This window comes from Anopheles ziemanni, chromosome X, assembly GCF_943734765.1.
Source record: "Anopheles ziemanni chromosome X, idAnoZiCoDA_A2_x.2, whole genome shotgun sequence".
In the NCBI taxonomy this organism is placed as follows: domain Eukaryota; kingdom Metazoa; phylum Arthropoda; class Insecta; order Diptera; family Culicidae; genus Anopheles; species Anopheles ziemanni.
This window is the reverse complement of record NC_080707.1, coordinates 2,596,998-2,617,792: the sequence shown is the minus strand read 5'-3', so window position 1 is coordinate 2,617,792 and position 20,795 is coordinate 2,596,998. Positions and strand designations below refer to the sequence as shown.

Below are 20,795 nucleotides of genomic sequence, written 5' to 3'. Positions count from 1 at the left end.
TTGTCATCAAAATGTCCAGTCAAAACGATGGTCGAAACAAAGCATGTTCCAGTAAAACATAACTGCGGCAAAGGCTCTGGCAAAGGTGGAAAAACGGGAAAAACCTGTCAAAGGAAGGGAAAAAAATGTGTTTCCTCCTTCGAAAAATCCTACAAAATAGGCTTTTTCAAACGTGCCTCATTTTTGCGATCACATGGGCGAGGGAGACGTCTGGTGGTTTGTGTTTGTTGTATCTGAACAAAATGTAATGGCTAATATCATCATTTCTTCGCCAATACATTACCACTTATTTGGTTTGGAACTCACGTTTTTTTAAATGTAGTCAAATTTAAAAAAGAACCAAATACATTATGATTAAAATCTCGCTAGTTATATGTTTAGTGTTAAAAAAAGATACCGAAGAACACCAGCAACCAAAGGCGCAGTTTTCACAACATTCAAATGAAGCAGTGTTGATGAATGAAGAAAATGTGAAAAAGGTAACAAGCGGATATAATGAGCAGTGTTAAAAGGGCAAGCTGATTACTACCGGAAACGCACGAGGGTGTCGGCGAAACGTACCTCAGCTAGACAATTTCATGCTGGACTAGCAATCCGCTTCATTCCACCCCCCCCCCCTCCCCTCCCTCTTCTCTGGGTGGTTTTCTTCTTCCGCGGATTTACCTTATGGCCGGTTTTCCTTTTCTTTTCTCGTCCGCCTCGCAGCACCACCGGAAGGACCGACCGGAAGCCAACGGATTAGATTTGATTGAAGCTTTTCGTTTCTGGCGCACACCGTGGACGAAATTCCATGCCTCCGGTCGCGGTGTAATGATTGATTGATGAAAAACCGCCCAAAAGTCGGGCGACCGGAACCTTTGCAGTCACCACCTACACACACACACACACACTCACGCACACACGCACGGGTACTCACACGAGGCTGAGCCAACGATGCAGCCGGACGGCCACCGTGGGCTTTATCTTCTAGCTTCTTTTTTCTCGCAGATTTCAGGTAGCTTTGAACTTACATCCACACACACACACACATCGCTGCCGGTTGCCGGAAAATGGTGCATTCCGAGCGAGGGAAACATATTATTCGGGAGAGTGAAAAACATTTGAAAACGAGCTAAGTTATCAAACTCTATAACAAGATTCTTTTCGCAAGCATTATTTCCCAAGGCAACATAAGTTTTCCACGGCTCGCGAGTTTGCACTGAGGCGAGCATCACTTATCCGATTGGAAGTTATTGAACACACTCCCATTCAGAGGTTGATAGAAGCAGACGGAAGAAGCGGCAGCTGACTGACAATTGCACTAGAAAAACAAAGGGATATAAGAGTGAAAAACATTCGAACGAAATTGTCCCTGTTTTTAGTTCATATTGAGCGAAAAGAGAGAGAAAAAAACGATATGTGAGACGATCGCAACAATCTAAAAATGTGAAATTTAGGTAATTTTAAGCACTTAATATGAAAACTCTATAACATTTAGAAAATTTGAAAAAGATTTAAAAAATTCGAGTAAATTTCAAATGCGTGGTCTAACGGCAAAAGATAATGAAAATATAAATGTAAATCAAAGCAGATTAAAAATGAAATGTTTACCTAATTTAAAAAATATACACACTTAAGTTGAGTGGAAAAAAGAAATAATGAAAAAAATTATAACAAGAAATGGTTATGATATATTTTACAATATATTCAACTGAAACATCAAAAGATATTACAATAAATACAGTAGACAAATGCTAGGGACAGTTGTTTAAAGCCTTTTGAAGCATATACCCAACATGTATAAACACAAAAATAATCATTTTTATAGTGTTCAAATAGAAAACATGTCAACAAAAGAAGAATGCACTCATTACGGAGTGACCAGCTCTTTTTCCTTGACAAAAAAAAACCAAAAACGGTGTCAATAATAGTTGATTGAAAGCCGTAAGCTCATATATCATAGGTGTTTTAATTAAAGTTAGTTCAAAGAGCCACAAGAAACGTGCTAAATGCAGGTAATGCTGGGGTCAGCACCAAAGCCTGAGACTTTGCAAAAAAAATTGATGATTCGATTGCAACTCGCATCCTTCTGCACAGGATGCGGAGGGAACTCCAAGGTTCTAATCAATCACGCAACGGCTTCAGACTTTGATGTGGTTACGTTGCGATCGTTAGTAGCAGTAGAGCCCACTTCCCCCCCTCCTCCGGAGCTTCACGCACTATAAACATAAAAAGTAACGAAGTCCCTTCCACCGGCGGAAAGGAAAACCACACCGAAACGCACACGTACAGCTGGGAAAAAGCTTATCCGGCTTGGAAGGTGAATAAGAAAACACAACCAAACCGAGCTCGATCAAATGAGATGAAATTCATTCGAAAATCGGATCGGAACCGGTTCGGATCTAATTTCGGGTCCCTCCTGGGGGACGCCGACCCGATCCGCACGCTGTCGGTTCGATTTATTTTCGATGATATTTTCAAACGGGGCCCGCACGGGCGAAGAAGCTAAGAAGGCTGGAAGACTTTCTCATGACCCTCTCCCCTTCTTTCCCAGCTTCTCAATTTTCCCGAATAGCCTCGGCTTTTAGCTTTCGGAAAAAAACGGATTAGAGATAGCCTAAACTTGGCTCTAAGGAAAAAAGGCGACCGCTGCGGAAAACCTACATCCTGTTGAGGGAGGAAAAAACACAGCATCGGAACGTGCTCCAGCCAGCCGGCTCTAATAGGTTCTAATCAACGGGAAATGGCGCAAACAATACCATAAAAATAAATAAATCCTTTCATCCCGCCACTTCTCGGACGCTTTGGGGCAATTTTGTTTTGAGCAATTTGGCAATTTATTATAAAACGGCTACTGTTGCACGTCGCCCAAGCTGCTAGCATACGGAACAAAACAACCCTGAGGAAATTAACGTACAACGGCAGGAAACCCAGTCACAACCCGGTCGCAATCAGGACCCTAAAGGCGACGCATTGCCGAGGTTTATTAATGCAGTACTACTAAGGTAAGACTTTGTGCGAGCAAGAGACGATTGTTTTTTACTAGCGTGTGTCATTTGCTTCCTGTCCTTCTTATTCTTTATGGTCGAATTCATTTTAAATGCCACATGATTGCTAGTGTTGTTTTGTGCAACTTTTTGTCTTGTTTCTGAATATTTCTCTATTTTTCATTCATCTTTATCCATCACTAGGATGTCTTTTGATTCAACTTTTCTTAGTTCATTTTCATTTCATTCAGGATCTTACTAAATTAACAGTCTTTCTTTTTTCATTGCTTAAAAATGAGTTTTGTTTTTTTACAATTTGCTGCCCTGTTAACTAATTTTCCAAAATAGTTCAATCTTCAACAATGATTGAAAAGTATCCATTCATAAATCGAGTTTTTTACCCATTGTTTATTCTACTTGGTTCAACCGGGAGAGTTTTGCGATGCGGACATATTTCATCAGAAAAAAGTCTCCACAATAAATCGATTTTGAGCAAAAGAAAAATAAACCGATAAGTTTTCATTCCACATGCCATCCGCCTTTTCCCACGCCTCATGTCAATCAGGCAGAGATGCCCGAGTCGTTGCTTGACTAATTTAACATTGACATGTGGTACTTTCACCCACAGCAAAACTGCAGATCGCTCGGATTTCAGCCCGAACGAGCAATCCGCAAGGATACCAAATAAACGCGGTATTGATCACTTGTCAATAGTGAGGGTGTGTAACATTTATTGTAAAAGTTTTAGAAATTACAATAGCGTGTTGTATTGCACAAGATTTAAATTCAAGCGATATTGAAAAAGCTTTGAGGAATGATTCGCTCAACATTTGCTCAACATTTGAATATTATTACTTCTTGGAAAACCGCTTACTTCCTGTTAGAACGCAATCTAATAAATCAAACTAAGTTAAAACAGAAACATCAGAAAACAGAATCGTAGAGCAAAAGGTCTTGTGTGCTAGGTTTTTTATCCTTTTTGAAGAAAAACCCTCGTCGAGTGCAAACACAAGTGTTTACTTTAATTATCAGTTATTTATTTTTACAGACGAACACCCTTCGCACTGTGTTCGGGTGGTCAAAATTGGATCCAGTTTCCAACAACAGAGTCATTTACATTGAAATGAAATCTCGGTCGTCACGAAAGCTGGCAACCCATCTAGAATTGGTAAACACGTGTCTTTCCGGGAAGGCGTACCCACATCCGATGCGATTAAAAGAGCTGAATCGGAACGAGCCAATTTCGACAATTTCGCATTACGAAGCGCTATGTGAGTCGATAATGGATTCGACGTTGGTCGCTCTAATTTATCTGATATTGCAATTGTGCAGATTGTGCAATCGTTTTCATTAGCGTTTGTTTAGCTAGCACCCGTTAACGGCCACAAAGTATCGAGGATTTGAGGAAATATTGAAACCTATCGCAATGTGGCGACAGTAATGAACCACGGGATAATAAACGTAAATTGGCGACTTGATTTTGCACCTGCCAACACAAAACGCGATAAATTCAACGAGCAAATATTCCAGATCAAGATAACCGTGACTCTTGTTTATAAAGCTGCTCACGAAACAAGTAAACAAAAATCAAAAACGAACACCTCAGCAAACGGTTAAACAAACATTGCAATGTTCGGCGCGTCCTATCAAACGTAAGTTTCGCGATTTTACAATTAACCCGTTTGGTTTTGCATGCCTTTTTGGATGCAACCATCATAAATCAACAAGCAATATGTGTGTGGATCGTGCCTCCAGCGGAAGTAAGATGAGTACCAACTCTTCGTTGCCATCGATCTCTTGTTGTTTGGCAATAATTCTTTCCTTTTTAATCCAGCATTTTTTTCATTTCATTCAAACTTGATTGTATTAGTTGCCTTCGGGTAAACATTGCAAGCTATTTACGATGAATAGAAATATGATTTCAAACGTTCCTCTCACAACAACTCATATTATCAAAACATCAAATTATCAAAAGAAATTACTAAAATTAGACATGGATTTAACAGTTTCACAATAAAACTAATTAAATAAAACAAACCGAATAAAGCGATAAATACTCACCTCGCAGAAAGAAACGGCTGCCACTTCTTGGTAGTTCAGAAGTTTACTTTACTTGCTAAGGTCGCCCATAGAGTGTATTTGGGCGGTTATCCAAACAAAGTGTTAGTTTGCTTGATGAGAGAGGTGCTTATGACCCTTTTGCTTGCTTGGTGATACGGTTTGCGATTTTTAGTTTTATATTCACATCCACTAGCACTTCCACTGTGATACGCTTTTGTTTTCGTTTTCGGTACAGATCACTAACAGCACCAAGCACGTAGCCAACAATGCAAACACCTGGCGATCGCTTGTCCTATCCACTCCGATTCGATCCCTTTCAAAGCGCGGTTTTGATTAAAAGGTTATTCTACTCCTGCGTCATCCTTAAAACACAGAACACAGAATGATCGCCGGGCCACAAAGCCGCCACACGGCCAACGACGTGTGCCGGTCGATGGTGCCTACACCCACGAACACACGCGCGCTAGACGGCTCCGAGAGAACCGCTCGAACCGATCGACCGAAACGCACTGACGGTCACGCTGTCCGGAACTGCGCTTCGAGAGCAGCTGCTGAGGATGCTTTCCATCTAGCTCGACGCGTCTGGCACACGTTCCGAGCTACGTTCACGCTCTTCTCGCCCGACACGAATAGGGCCCGACAAGCATCGCGGTGCGTGAATGGCCGTTTCGGGTACGGTAAGGGCACTATGGGCCCTTGGCAGCCATCCCGTCGACCATCGTACCTACTCTCTTTTCAACAACGAAATCAGGCAACGTTATCAAAACTTGTAACGGTTGTCACCGTGTAACTCGTAACGGTTGTCATCGTCCTTAGTTAACAGTCCTAATACGTCAATTTTTAATATTAACTTTAACTTTTAACGAAATATATTTTTATATTGGATTCTACTTTTGTCTAAACTGTGGTGGACGAAAAGGTGTCTTATACGTGTGAAACGGTAGCCATTACAAAGGGAATCTGAGGAAAGTGTGAACATTCGTTATTTAATGTGCAAGGATGAAACATAAAGGAAATTAAAAAGGGCATCTATAAGGCTCCACTAGACAATCAGATCGAATGCCTTTGGGAGTTGTACAATAGAGCCAAGATATTTATTTTGTGAAAATCGACGCTGAAAGTTAACTAGATATGATTTTTCTACCCCGTTGCATGTCCCATTGTGCAATCGAACGCACATGGTCTTTGGTTTACATTGGGGACGATAACACGAGCAAATGGTAAAGCTGGAGAGAAACATAACCACTAGAACGCCAAGACCGTAAGGAAAACAAGCTCTCTTATCCCATATCTCTCGCTCTCTCCTTTCGCCCGACGAATCTTATCGGTTCGGTGAACCAAAACATGCTAAAACATAATCGCGCGCAAGCTTTCTTATCAGTGATACCAGACAAAACCAAGCGAACGCACACATCCGACCGGAAGGCTCGGGGGCGAAACGGACAAAACGATCGATCCCACCTCCGAGGGCTCGTCATTCGAACTCGAAAGCCGACAGTCGGTTTCACGAAGAGTGTATTTTTCAATTTAAATTATTAATTCCAGTGACCAACGGGAGTAGATAGTTCGGCAGCAGGTGAAACCTAACAAGAGACAGTACGCATGACTAGAAACCTAAAACTTATCTAACGACGACGTGTCCAACGGTGGTCGTTCCGCATTTACTTTCGCCACCGGCTTTTATATTCCCCGTCGATAATGATTTAATGACACATTCCGATCTTTTCCCCGCCACGGCGGAAAGCCAACAGGAATTTCATAATTTGCGGTCGACGATAAACCATGTTTGTGTCACTGCCGTAGATAAATCACCTTCTTAAACTATTCAGTGAACGCTGCAGAAATGTTTACCTGCAAAATAATAGCAAATTTTTGTGATAATTGCAAGTTTTGATTTAAAATGTTTTCGAACACAACTCAACTTAAAAAAACTTGAATCTGAAACAAACAGATAACACAGAAATGGTTAAAATTTTACATCAGAGTACATAATCTTACGCTTAAAGTTACATGGAAGTTTTAACCTTTCAGGTTCCGCTTGAATAATGAAAATTAAAATCGAATCATAATCGAAGTGCAAAACGACTTACAGGGCGTTTGAAAGTTAGTAGTTTAATGTTTCTTTTATTTTCTTTATTTTACATATAATATATTATGAATGTATTAATTGTATTTTACATATTTTTGTGTCTCATTTACCTTGAAATGTGATCACACTGAGAAACAACGAGCGTAAAGCTGACATTTCGGACACCAGTCCAGTCAAGAAACACTCTTCGAGGGTTGGTTTTTATTTTTCCTTTCAGTAAAATAAGAATACCGTTTTAATTTGCATCGTTATGATGGTTAAACATAAATGTACATAGGATACAGCTGGTACAAATGCCTAACGTAGCCAGGATGAAATGGTTAATCCAGCGAACGCTGCCTAGATTCAGTTCTTGCACGGAGCGCATTAGCAACGCATTCCTATAAACAGTACTTTTCCTATGGTTCGCACGAAGAAACAAACAATTTCCGTCCGGAACGGAGCGTGCGACCGGGTGGGAGGGGGAGAAACAGTTTTAATGTTGACCCACAATCCGGGATATTTAAACTACCAGAAGTACCTAATTCAAACAAAAAAACCCGCACAGTGAAACTGTCAGGGATGAACTGAAGCATTCTGTGGTACACAAACATGCACGGGTTCAATTACAAATAGGTTCGAGATTGTATGCTTATCCTGGATAACTACTTGCCTAGCCCTGGCTAGTGTTTCTCTCCTTCTCTCGCTCTAGGATGTGACCGTACATTTTTTTTACATCATATCAATATTCTGAAAAATATACATTTTCATGCAATGCGTTTTTCATTCACTAGCCGATTTTCCGCATGCGTTAATTTAACGAACGGAAACAACAGATCTGCAATATTTTATTGAGTACTACCTTACTAAAGATTCAATACATGTTGTCGCCCGGACAGACACACACGTGTGAAGAGGATCGAGCCGCGCGTCCGGAGGACGATGCCGTCCAGTTCTACACCCAATGTACGCAAGGCCATAAAGTATGTTACGGAGATAATGGTATGATCCTTTTGGTGAAAAGTTTCACAAGCTTTGGGAGGAGATTTGTTTCCGACGGTGAGATACATTAAACCGATCGTGAGTGTTGATCGGAGCGCACTAGCGATTTTGCAGAGGCGATTGGTCCGCGAGGCGAGCGGTGTCGTTAGAAAGTCGACATTTCGCGGATCGCGGAACGCCATTCGGCTCCATTTTTTTTCTTCAATGTTTTAATTTTTACTCCTTTTGTATATTGTTTAAGTTTTCCCTTTGAGTAAGTTTTAAAAAATAAGTGCATACGTTAGCCCAGACAGTCTAGCTCCAGCACCAATGTGTAAGCTGCCAAACGTCGGCATCTATTGTCGAATCAGATTTGCGAGCAACTCTGTTCAACAGTTCCGACATACAGCCTCCTTTTTGTTTGTTCTGTCGCCAAAGGAAACCTGTTTGGGCAGGCAATCACCAAGTCGAGCACAGTTAGATAGATGTAAGGCACAACCAAACCTATTTAATGTATCCTTGCCAAGCAGAATAAGGTATACAACAGTTGCGGCGAACTTAAACCAAAACGAAGCAATAAGAACGTAGCCCGCGTAAGGAGTTGAACATGAAGGTTTATTTTTATATTGTTACTCAAATCCGGATGCGCCGGGTTCAACGTTGCTGTAGTTCATCGTATATTCATATAAACGTTAGTAGTGCGCTTAAGGCATAGAGAATAAAGTAGTCTTGAATTGTAGCGTGTATGAACAACTCTTTGGCTAGACGTTTAACCACCGTTGGGGGGGAAGTACCGAAACGGCAGAGATGTTTACACTGTTTGCGTCATGCGACGGAGGCCCATCGTCATTTATACCAAACAGCGTTCCCGAAGCTGTGTTGAGAAGGGAGAAAAGTAACGGGTTTGTCTTGGAAAAAATGGAACAAAACACCATTAACGGTATCCACCAGGGTGTGTATCCTGTGTAGAGAGATTCAATTCAAATTCAAACATGCGAGTCAATTTGAGCGGTTGCAGGTTTGCTAACAATCCCCATCACGGCCTTAGATTGAGCGCTTTACGGACGCATCGTTATAGAAACGGCACCGGAAGCAAAGAATAATGTCCGAATCGTTCGGCGGAGGTTTCTACGAGCAACCTAGATCTTCTTCCGGGTTCTTCTTGTCTGAGTGACACCGGCAATCCCGTTTTTGTTTCTTGTTGCCGAGTGACTCTACTTCGAGGTATAATGTAAATAAATATAATATTCATAGCTTAAAGCCCCTTTGGGTTGCGGAGCGGTAGCAGAGGCGAAGTAACGGAGGGTATGCTGTAAGGTGCTGGTACATCATCTATCGTTGTGGGTTTACTTATGCGCCGTACCGCCGATCGCAATGTCACAGTCGTACAGTCCGCTGAGCGAATCCAGACTCAGCAGCCGGCTGCTGGCACGGGATGATATGGAGGTGTCGTCAACATCCGGCGCGTTGTAGAGCGAGTTCACGTCGGACAGCGCGCCCTCGGCGTCCGTCAAGCCGGCCTCGTTCAGCAGCGAGATGTTCTCCAGCCCCGGTTCGTCCGTGATGTAACCGGTGCTCTCGGCGCCACCTACAAATGAACACAGTTTCGATTAAACAAACCAAAACGAACCCGATATTCAACACCACAGGTTACCAGTGGCTTCTTCGCGACAATCGTCATCGCTCCACTCCGACTGACTCTCGACCGGGTTCGAGTCGAGCGATTGGTGGTTGTGGTGCGAATTGTGACCGCTGTTCGGCTGGCTGGCGTTCTCGCGCTCTGCCGGTCCCGCGTGCCCCGCGCCGTACTTCAGCTCGTCCGTGATGTAATTGCGGGCAGCCGCGGACACTTCCGAGCTGTTGCGTCGCTGCTCCCGACGTCCCGGCGGACGCTGCACCGGACGCCGCGCGTTATCCTCATCGTCCTCGTCTTCGTGCTCTCCCTCGTACTCGTCCTCCACCTCATCCTCGTCTCCCATGTCGTCCTCCTCATCCTCCTCCTCCTCTTCCTCCTCCTCGTCGTCCTCTTCGTCGGCGGCCTTGCTGCAGTAACGATGGCCACTGGAGAGCCGCATCTCTTCGGCCCCCTCAATGTTGTACGAAGTATCATACTTCGACGGGTTGTACTTGTGATGGCGATGGCGTTGCTGCTGTTGCTGCTGCTGTTGCTCTGGTTGCATTTGGTTGTGCTGAGAGTGTTGCTGCTGAAGCTGCATGTATGATTGCTGCAGCTGCTGCTGCTGCTGTTGCTGCCGTATTTGTAGTTCATTAAAGCGATCGGCGCCAGCCATTCGATAATCATGAATTATCTCACACGACTCGGTGTCCGAAGTTTGCCTACAACGAGCACAAAATAAGTGGATTGTTAGTTCACGAACTGGATCTTCTCCAAACATTTTGAACTAAGGTAGATAACAGCAGATGGATGAGAAAAACAAGTAATACAGTGCAGCACTGGTTTCACTTTGACGTCTGGTCCTCTTATTATGGACAAATCATCAAAACAGACTCTAAAAGTTTGAAAAGCATACATTCTTTAGTTATACATGTCCACAGGTACTCACATATGGCTTGATTCCGATGGGTTTTTATTGCGCGTCGCCTCCTTGATGGCCTCCAGTGTGCCCGGATGCTTCGCGCTCAAGATGCTGCTGACGTTCTTTGTGGTCCGGTCTGAAGTAGAATCCTGCCGCTCGAAGACGTCACCTGCCCCACCGACCTGGAGCTGTTGCTGTTCCAGATGGCGAGTGTGCGCATTGGGATAGGAGTCGCGCGAAGGCACCTCGCCACTGGACGAGTGCGTGACGGCACGTTCCCCGCCATCGGCAGCGCCCCCGCCACTGGCCCCTCCCGATTGCGCCAGCACCGGCCGGGACTGGGACTCGTTCATACGGCGTTGCAGCTCGCGCTCGAAGGGCGACTTGGGAAATACGGCTGCCACCGCCGCCGACGGTGGTGCGTCCTTCTCGTGGTACTCGAAGCTGTTGCACGATTCGCCCTTGTTGTGCGCCGACGACGACTTCGTTTCGGCCGTCGTGCTCGTCTCTTCGAAGTCACGCATGTTGCTGAAATCGATCGGGCTGAGCTTGGGCGAGGCGGTCGGATCGACCTGGATGTCGCACGGGTACAAATACTGCAGCGGATTGTTGACGTTGTTGACGTTGGCGAACACAGCACCGACCGGCAGCGGTGAGTGCCCATCGAAGTCTTCACCCTCCGTCGTCTTCGAGTAGCTCTCGTCCGACGAGCTGACCGAGGGCGAGTGGGGCCTCGAGCTCAGATCGTCGGTTGAGGACAGCTCGCGACACTCGTCGAACTCGGGCGGCAGCTTGGGCAGCGGTTTGATGTACTGCTTCAGCAGACCAGCCTGTTGACGCTGCGATGAGTGATGATTATGGTGATACTGCTGTTGATGCTGGTGCTGATGTTCTGCTTGCTGCTGCAACTGCTGGTGGTGGTGACGTACGGCCGGCTGAGGCGACTGTTGCTGGGGTGCGTTGTGCGACATGAGGTAGCCGCCGTAGCTCTGGGCGCTGCCACCGCCATCAACGCCACCACCAACGCCCGCCAGCGGAAACATCGACGAACCGGTGGCGTAGCGCGGCGGCTCGTACTTCGGTATCTGCTGAATTTGCTGGATCGGCTTGATCACCGCATTGCCTATCACACCTCCACCAGCGGTCGCACCGAGCAGGGGTTCGTTTTCCGACGCCGTGTAGTAGTAGGCACCGCGGCTGTTCGAAACGTGACTAGTGGAACCGTGCTGGTGATGTTGATGGTGCAGCTCAGGCTGATGATGCTGCTGCTGATGGTGATGATGATGGTTCCTTATCTTATGCCCGTTGTTCAGATGGTCCCGGACCATCTGCATCTGCTGGGCGTTGTTGAAGTTGTTCTCGTCCAGATCGGTAACGTTGGGGTTTTCGATTATGTTAAAGTTCTCTCGGATGTTGTAACTCGGCGCTTGTGGTCGTTGCTGCTGCTGCTGCTGCCGCTGCTGGTACTCTGGATTGCGTTTGGCGTAGTTGTCGACGCCTTGCATGCCACTGCTTAGAATATGATTATTGTTGATGCTATTGTGCTGCTTGTAGGCGCCTTTCAATTGATTCTGCTGTTGTTTCTGCTGCTGCTGCTGTTGCTGTTGATTGTGCGCCGACGGACCATGAAAAGATGGCATTGAGGGCTTTGCCACTTGTGCACCCTGCACCTGCTGCAAGTGCTTCATTTGAAGCTGCTGCTGGTGGTGGTTCTGTTGCTGTTGCAACTGCTGCTGCTGCTGATGCTGCTGTTGCTGTTGCTGCTGCTGTTGTTGCTGCTGCTGCTGCTGTTGCTGCTGCTGCTGCAACTGCTGCTGTTGCTGGTGAAGTAGGTTAGGGCTTTCGAGGAAATCGTAGCTCTCCTTTTTGCTGCTGTAGCTACCACTGCAGCTGTCATGCTGCCATCTGCCGTTCTTGCCAACGCTACCGGTACGATCGAGATCCGCCCCGTTGCCGCGCTGTTTTGCGTGCAAACTTTGTGCCTGAGCCATCATACCCGGAGGGCCTTGCTGGCCACCATGGTGGTGATGGTGCAGCACGATGTGGTGGGCATTTTCGCCGTAGTTGTGCTGCAGCGAGCCGGTTCCAGTGCCCGAACCGGAGGTGACGGAGGCGGCTGCGACACTCCCCGCTCCCGCACCAACGAGCGACACCATCGTCGTCTGTCCGCCACCGGTTTGCAGTGCCGGTTGTGGTTGTGGCGTCACACCTATACTGTGCATACCACCGCCGTTCGTCCCGAGACCGGAGAATTGTGCGCCCGCTCCGTTGAAGAGACTTTCGTTTTGCTCGCAAAGGAAGTACGTCACCATGTCGCCCTTGCCCTTCACCTTGATCTGCCCCCGGCAGCGGAACTCAAAGTGCGAACCCTGCAGGCTTTCGACCACCTCCTGCGTTACCTGCGTGTAGCCGGGGATGCCGGTCGAGTCCATGCGCGACGCCACGTTCACCGTGTTGCCCCAGATGTCGTACTGCGGCTTCCGGGCGCCAATGACGCCGGCCACCACCGGTCCGATGTTGACGCCGACGCGCAGCATGAAGTTGTTGTACGAGTTCTCGTTGATGTTCTTCAGCGTAACGCGCATCGCCTTCACGAAGTCGATCAGTGCCGTCATCAGGCGGCGGGTCGAGCCGGGCTCGCTCGGCAGCATCTTGTACTCCGGTATCAGTCCGACCGCCGCCATGTACGTGCTGCCGACCGTTTTGATCTTGTCGATCGCATGAAATCGCTCCTCGCACAGCAGCTCGTCAAAGTCAGCTATGATCTCATTCAGCAGGCGCAAACATTCCACACCCTGGTTCGAGCCGTCCAGCTCGGTGTAGAACTCGTGGAAGTTCGGCACGCTGCAGAAGATCACCCCGACCTTGCTGTAGCTCTGGTGGTACAGATCCTGTCGCATGGTCGCCTGTGGAAATGAAAGCGCGAACCGTTCTTAAGAGGATTAACAACACGCCGCGTGCGACGGCACAAAAAAGGGGTCAGCGGCGACGACGTCCGCACGGCCGCGATCTTACCATGTTGCTGCGTGTGAACTGATTATCGAGAAAGTGGGCCGCCACGTGCGACGGCAGCAGGTTGTACAGGATGCGCCGGTTCGACTGCTGCAGCACGGACATTTCCTTTTTCTCCTGCGATGCCTGCAGCTGCCAGAGGAAGTCGAGCCGGGCCGTCCACTCCACCTGCCGCCCGTGGGCGAGAATTGCGATCATGAAGATGAGGATGCGTGCCACCGAGATCGTGTGCAGTGGAATGGCCGACTCGACGCGCTGATCGTAGCAGTCGAAGATGTTCGCATGCGACAGCTCGATGAACAGGCAGTACACCAAGCCCATCAGCGTCACCAGCACCGTCTTGATCAGGATCGGCAGTCTGCGGAGGGATCAAACCGTTAAAAAAAGCTTCCCCCTTAAGGCTTTCGCACGTCGCACTTACCGCAGAAAAATTGACACGGACAAGAACGAGTACGCCGCCGACAGGGCGATGTACTGCGGCAGGGCACATTTACGGTGGCTGTAGTTGTTTAGCGGTTGCCCAGACCAGACCGTCTGCTCGCCGGTCAGCGTTCCCTTGTACAGCTCACCTCCAATCAGGACGTCACCGGCGAGTGGCGCGGACGGCTCGGCACTGTGCACGCTCTTGGTCGTAAAGTTGGTCGTACAGGGGTGATCCGACAAGCACGTGAACTGAGTTGAAGAGATATATTTTCGTTATTTATTTTCTAAATCCATCACTGTTGTGTAACAGTTCCCTCCCATTCCCATTTCCGAATTTGTAGTGTTTTGAAAACTAACAAAATACTACTTTCACCGTAGGCTACGACTTCTATTAATACATATATCCAACTATTATTACATATATCCGGACATGCTATACATCTTGTATGGCAATCTTTGGACTTCTGTTCTGTTCTATCTCGACCAATCCAAATAGGTTATCTTTCATCGAAGAGTAATCGTTTTAGCCATTTGCCTTTTGAGTACCGGAATTCAATTTAATCACACATCCCGTACACCTATTAGGAGTAAGTGTACAAAGATTTATACAATGTTTTTCATGTAGTCACTTGTTAGTAATATGTTTCATAATTAATACTGGGTAGATGTTGGAAGGCGGTTAGGAAGTAGGCAACCAAGAATGATCTAGAATGTTCTTGCTCTCATAACGAAACAATAAAACACATTTAAGACATACATAACGGAATCCAAAATACTTACCACGTTCACCTGACCGACCGAGTAGAGAAGTACGATCGTGAAAATGGTAATGGCCAGACGGAGGGAAAAGCTCTGCGACAAATCCCAGAAGATCCACTTCAGCCGCACCGCCAGCAGGAGCATCAGGATCGCGCTGATCCAAACAAACGCCGTCAAAAACAGCAACAGCAGGATAAGTGTGCGCGGGAGTACAGAAATCTACGGCAAAAACAAGAACTTGAGTTAGGAATAGCCAAGGGTTTACCGAGCGACTGGTGTGAACTTACCTGCAGACCGGCACTCAGTATCAGCAGCAGCAAACTGCACCCCATCGCCGTCGTGAAGCCCAGATCAAAGTCCTGATGGTACTGGCGTTCCTTCTCCTTCTCGCGAAACTGCAGCGAGATGCGCTTCACGTGCACCGACTTCTCCCGGTCGACGCTGCGCGCCTCGATCGCCTGCGACAGGAACTTGTTGACGCGATTCGTCGGCTGATGGTAGACGCTTGAGTGGCGCTTCTTGAACGGTCGCTTGAACTTATCCGTCACCTTGTTCTGGAAGAGCAGCGCCCCCACCGAGGGCACGCACGCACAGGAAGGAAAATAAAAATCAGAAAACATTTTACTACAATCAAACAGTGTAAGGCATACGATGACGTCAGGCACTAGGTCCCCATCGCAATGACGCAGAGGCAAAGTTCAACAGATGGGCACGTGCAGCATCAAATGTTGCGCCTAGCGCGAGTATATGCTACCGAGATGCGCCAATTTGGTCTCACGCACAAGACCACGGACTCCAATCGCTAATGAACTCTACCCGGACACTCCGAGACGTTCGGGGTTTCTCGCAAAGCAAGCCCACACGCAGCGCTTCGGAAAGTCTCGCAGTGTCCGCAGACTAAGGATGCATGGACGGAACTACACGCGCAAAATGGGTTGGGAACCAGGTTCCGGTTCCCCGAACGCCATCTCCCTAACGGTGGCATGACGCGCCGGGGTTTTCCCGGACGAACTCAAAGCGCAACACAGCAACTCTACGGAAAAAAGGAACGAGAAGAAACTACGACCACACACACACACACACGCTGCAGCCATGCTTGCATTCGTTCGCGTTCGTGCACCGATGGCCACCAACAACAACAAACAGCAGCGGGGTGGCCCTACCCTAAAGTACTCTACACAGCTAGCTCCTGCCTACGCTTGCAGCTGGAAGACGCGAGTGCCTCTCGTCCTGCAAAAACCGATGAAAGATGGACGACGCGTGCTCGATGAGACGGGTTACTACCACCAGAAGATTGCACACACACACGCTATACGCAAAACACACTACGTGGTGGTGGTACGCCGTGGAAGGAAGCCGAAGGCGATGTGATCACAATGAAAGGATGGCAGAACGCATGGAAAAGTCCGATCGAACCGATTCCTTGTTTACTTTGTGTTTCTATTTTATCGAAAGCGAACACTTGTCTCCCATGGGAAAAGAAACCAGGTGGCGGCGAAGTGACTTGTTTGTTGGTGAGTCTGTGTCAATGTAGAGAGTGGAGTGGAAACGTGGGTGACAATGGCATAAAAGGTGGAGCGTCTTAAGAAGCTTTATAAAAACAGATTAAAAAAGGTAAAACAAAATATAGAACAATCCAACGTGGAAATAAAAAAGGAAAGGAAAGTTAAAACTAGTTCGATTTTTTTTTTTTGTTTGGTTTGCTTTCGGGTTTGCGTTAACTATGGATGAGCGAGGAAGAGAGAAAAAAAAACGAGTAGTGAAAGTGGTCCTCACTTTTGATGCGCTCAACTCCGAATCGTAGACGGAGGCCCGAGATCCGACGGTGCGGGTATTGCTGGCGCTATTGCTAGCGTGATCTCCGCCCGGCTTGGCAAGGGCGACCGGGTAGGGGCTAGCGTGTAGAATGCGTTGCAAATGCAGCACCTGAGAGCGATACGCGAAGAGGTTGAAGGGAAGAAGATACTGGGCTAACCACCCGGGAGGGAGGGTGGTAAGGGGCTATGAACGCACCAAGTACAATTAACACAAACAATACTAAACCCTTGTTTTTCCACCCGGCGATCACTCTTTGTGACAACGTTTTGACGTTTTGTCGAGATAAAGATAGATATATTTGTAATAACCACCAGTTTTGGAAAAAACAAAACCCAGGCATTTTATTAACGCTACCATTTACGGAAACACAAAAACCAAAACGCAGGATCGAAGGTACTAGCCAGTACAAAATGAAAAAAACCCTAGACGTTTACCTAACACAAAGATTCTTCATCTTATTGCTGATCAAAAATATTATTGATGATTCAATGGTGTTAAATATCAAATAACAAACAAAATACCTTTGTGTACTTGAAATAGCATAGCGAAATGTTAATCTGTTTTGAATCATTGATTTGTTTAGATGGAAGGTTATTTCTTTTTCATCCAATTTAATAAGTTGTTGATCGAACACAAAGTAATTGATTGGTGGGACAATTAATCGAATCATCCAATATAGAATTAGGTCATTTTATGTACATCTAAACGGTAACAGTTGCACAAAACTAGCCTGGGATAAAACAAAAAGGAAAACTCACTACCAAAAACGATGGACACGCTATCAACCAATGGTAAAACATATGCACCCCACGATCGACACCAAAAACTGCTTAAACTGCAACCAAACAAATCCATACACACACGCACCACACACACACACACACATTCTCTTCGGGCAAGTGGGAACCCAAAAACAGGCAAACTCACTACGCACAGTACTACGAAGGAAATACTTTTCACGTAGGGGTAAGTTTGTGTGTTGTGTGGCATAAATGTAATTATTTTGTTTCATTTTGGGGGGATTTTCGGCTAGCAATTACATAGCCGTAACATACCGGATCCTAAAATTAAAGAAAAGAGAAAGAAAATGCAATAAAACGGAATACAGAGTATGTACAGCAAAACGAACAGAATGCGTGGTGTAGAGGGACTGTACAGGGAGCGTGACAAATTTGTGTCGTAAGTTTAAACAACTCTTTTCTCGGCTTCGATCTTCGTAAAAACCAATACAAACTGTTCATGTCTATATTCTTTACGCTTCAGTAGCCGGTGTGCGTCTAATAATCCCTAGTGATTTTGTGTTGATACCTAACACATTAAATTTTCCATTGCTGAAAATTGTGATGATGCAAAGATGAGAAACGATTTGTTCAAATTTACTGCAATATCCGTCACGCACCCTGTAAAGGTGCTGGGGGAAAGCAGGTGGGACACTATAACACCCCTGTAACAGTACACAACTGGGAGCCAAGGGGGTGGTAGTGGGAGGGAAATGGTCTAAATTTGGTCTTCTCTCTTCGCTAACATTCCGCATTGACTAACACAATCGAATTGCCGGTAATGGGGGGATCCATGGTGAGACGGTGATGTCTACGACGGTGCCGCTGCTTACCTTGCGCGCATTTTTGTCCAGGAACAGACCACCGCCGCCGGCTCCCCCACCGCTGCCTCCACCGGCGGCATTCCCACTGGAACCGGGCCCGCCGCTAGAGCTGCAGCCTCCGCTGGTGCTGGGGTACGGGGAGCCGCCTCCACCGGTCGCCATGTGGGAGAACGGTACCGGCACGGAGTACTTGATGGTGTGCAGCAGCTGCACGACCACGTTCGACACGTTGCGGAACGACAACTTGCGTCGGTTGGCCGCCCCGAGCGCGGACCGCACACCGAGGGTGTTGAGCATGAGGGGCTAAAACAAAACCAAACAAGGTGTTAGCAATGGTTGGCGGTATCTTCATCATCTCGCTTGTCTTACTTTGCGACGATGCGCGGGGGGTACGATGAAGTAGGTGTCGATCTGGTTGTCGCGCAAATAGGAATCGCGTGTCTCGCCGTGGCCCGCCTCGACCTCGTACTCGCCGCCTAGTGCGTCCAGGGTGGCGCGGGTGACGTGCACGCGGCCCGGTTCGCCGCCACTCTCCATGTGGTTCGCCAGCGTGACGTCGTTGGACCACACGTCGAACTGCCACTTGCGCAGTCCGAGCACCCCGCACAGCACCCGGCCCGAGTGGATGCCGACGCGCATGTTCAGTATCACGTCCGTCTGCTCGACCACCGAAGCGATCGCGTCGATCATGTCCAGCCCCATCTCGACGGCGCACCGAGCGTGGTCCGCCCGCGGGTCCGGTATACCCGACACGCAGTAGTAACAGTCGCCCAGGATCTTGATGCGCAGGCAGTGGTTGTCGTGCGCCAGCTGATCGAAGCGCCCAAACAGCTCGTTCAGCAGCCGGACCAACTCCTGCGCGCTACACTGCGAGGCCAGCACGGTGAAGCCGACGATGTCCGCGAACAGGATACTGACGTTCTCGTGCTTCTGGATGTAGATCTTGTGGAACTGGCCCTCGACCGGCGAGAGGATGTCGTTCTTCATCTCCATTGCGACGTGCTGGGGCAGCACCGACAGCAGCAGCCGCTCGAGTTTCTCGTTTTCGTCCTCCATCTCCAACCGGGCGGCAATGCAGTTGCGCGTGTCGAGGAAGGCTCGCCGCTGGGCGCGCTCCATCATCACGTTCACCACGAACCCGGCCACGTTCACGCCGAAAAATATGACGATGTTGGCGGCAAGCTGAAAAGAAATCACAAAACATTAGTCACGGCACGGCTGGAAAGGAGGTGGGACTGACACCTCTGCAACAACTCACCTGCTGGAAGGCAAGATATTGAAAGTTTCCCGTGTACATGTTGTAGCTGGTCAGCCCGACGTGGATCGACGGCAGAATCAGCCCGAACAGCGACGCCTCCCAGATCTGCAGCGGCATCATCGCGTACGCGAGAAAGATGACGAACACTATCTGCCAGACGCCCTCGGCCATCACCTCGCGCGTGTCCACCGGAAACACGATGCCCACCGTCGGCATCGAGATGAAGCAAAAGGCGGCGGTAAAGAACAGAATGCCGTAGCACAGGTAGGGCAGGTGCGAGTCGCGGATCAGCCGGAACTGCAGTGACCCGAGCAGCACGGCGAACAACGCGCACAGGAACGAGTTAAATACATTCTGAAAATGAGGATAAAGATAGTATTAGTATGGTTCCCTTCTGGTCCTTACGACTGACTGGCTTTGAGTTGTGCTTCTTAGAGAACTGAATCACAAAATCTGTGAAGACTCATTACGCTTCGTAAATCTCTAAAGTCTCATGAACCTAGAAAAGATTCTTAAATCTCAAATCAGTCATATGATTTTCTAGAATCATTGATTTTTGAATCAGCTTCATGAACCTCTAGCGAATCTTTTGACAAATCCCAAAATGACCAGACATTTAAGATTTGCGAAACTACGAATGAAGCGATGCTGGAGGACCAAGAGATACGTTTGTGATGAGATAGACTTCATGACTCTTTAGTGGATTCATGGATCATCGATTTCTTGAATCACTCCAAATCCATTCCGCTCGGAATGATTCCTCCACAAAAGATTCACAAGAATGAACATTCGTCGAAACAGGCCAAATACTTACGTGCAGAGTTGGAGCCTGATTGAAGCCCAGACTGAGGCCGCCCATCACGCCGCACAGTATCACCACCAGCGCCACGACTCCGGTCACCGAGAACCGCTGCAGCTTGAGCGTGTAGCGCTGGTAGAGGCTCTCCAGCTCGTTGTTCTCGAAGCGCAGCTTGTTCCACGGCCGGCCGCGGGCCGCATGCACCGCGTGGTCCATGTTCGCTGGTCGGTTGGTTGATCGATTCGGTCGGCGCTGGTTCAGTCCGTCAACCGCATCCGCGCACCGCCCGGAGTCATCCAATGTCGCCGGGTGCGACGACGGCGGGTGGACCGGGGAGCTAGAGGGGACGCTTCCGCCGGGCGCTCTCGACCACCAGTTCGAGCTGCTCTTTCTATTTCTTACCGCTATTTTGAATACAATATTCGTTGAATGCTCTCCCGCTAGACACCTAGTTCTCGGCCAACTTCAGAGTTTCGCCTTGCTTGTTGTTTCACGCTGCCAGTCTGCATT

General features: G+C 47.7%; 1 protein-coding gene across 1 annotated transcript; it reads right to left on the bottom strand.

Annotated features, from left to right (window-relative positions):
• Positions 1-9,197: 9,197 nt before the first annotated feature.
• LOC131291316 (Ca(2+)/calmodulin-responsive adenylate cyclase) lies at positions 9,198-20,515 on the bottom strand. Its single transcript, XM_058320513.1, has 13 exons — positions 20,301-20,515; positions 19,487-19,840; positions 18,598-19,410; positions 18,238-18,531; positions 15,095-15,361; positions 14,829-15,026; positions 14,047-14,297; positions 13,629-13,983; positions 12,392-13,519; positions 10,641-12,316; positions 10,365-10,413; positions 9,731-10,325; positions 9,198-9,664 (listed from the first exon to the last, which is right to left on the bottom strand). The coding sequence occupies exons 1-13, from the start codon at positions 20,499-20,501 to the stop codon at positions 9,423-9,425; spliced, it is 6,423 nt and encodes a 2,140-aa protein (XP_058176496.1). The 5' UTR covers positions 20,502-20,515; the 3' UTR covers positions 9,198-9,422.
• Between the last annotated feature and the right edge of the window lie 280 nt (positions 20,516-20,795).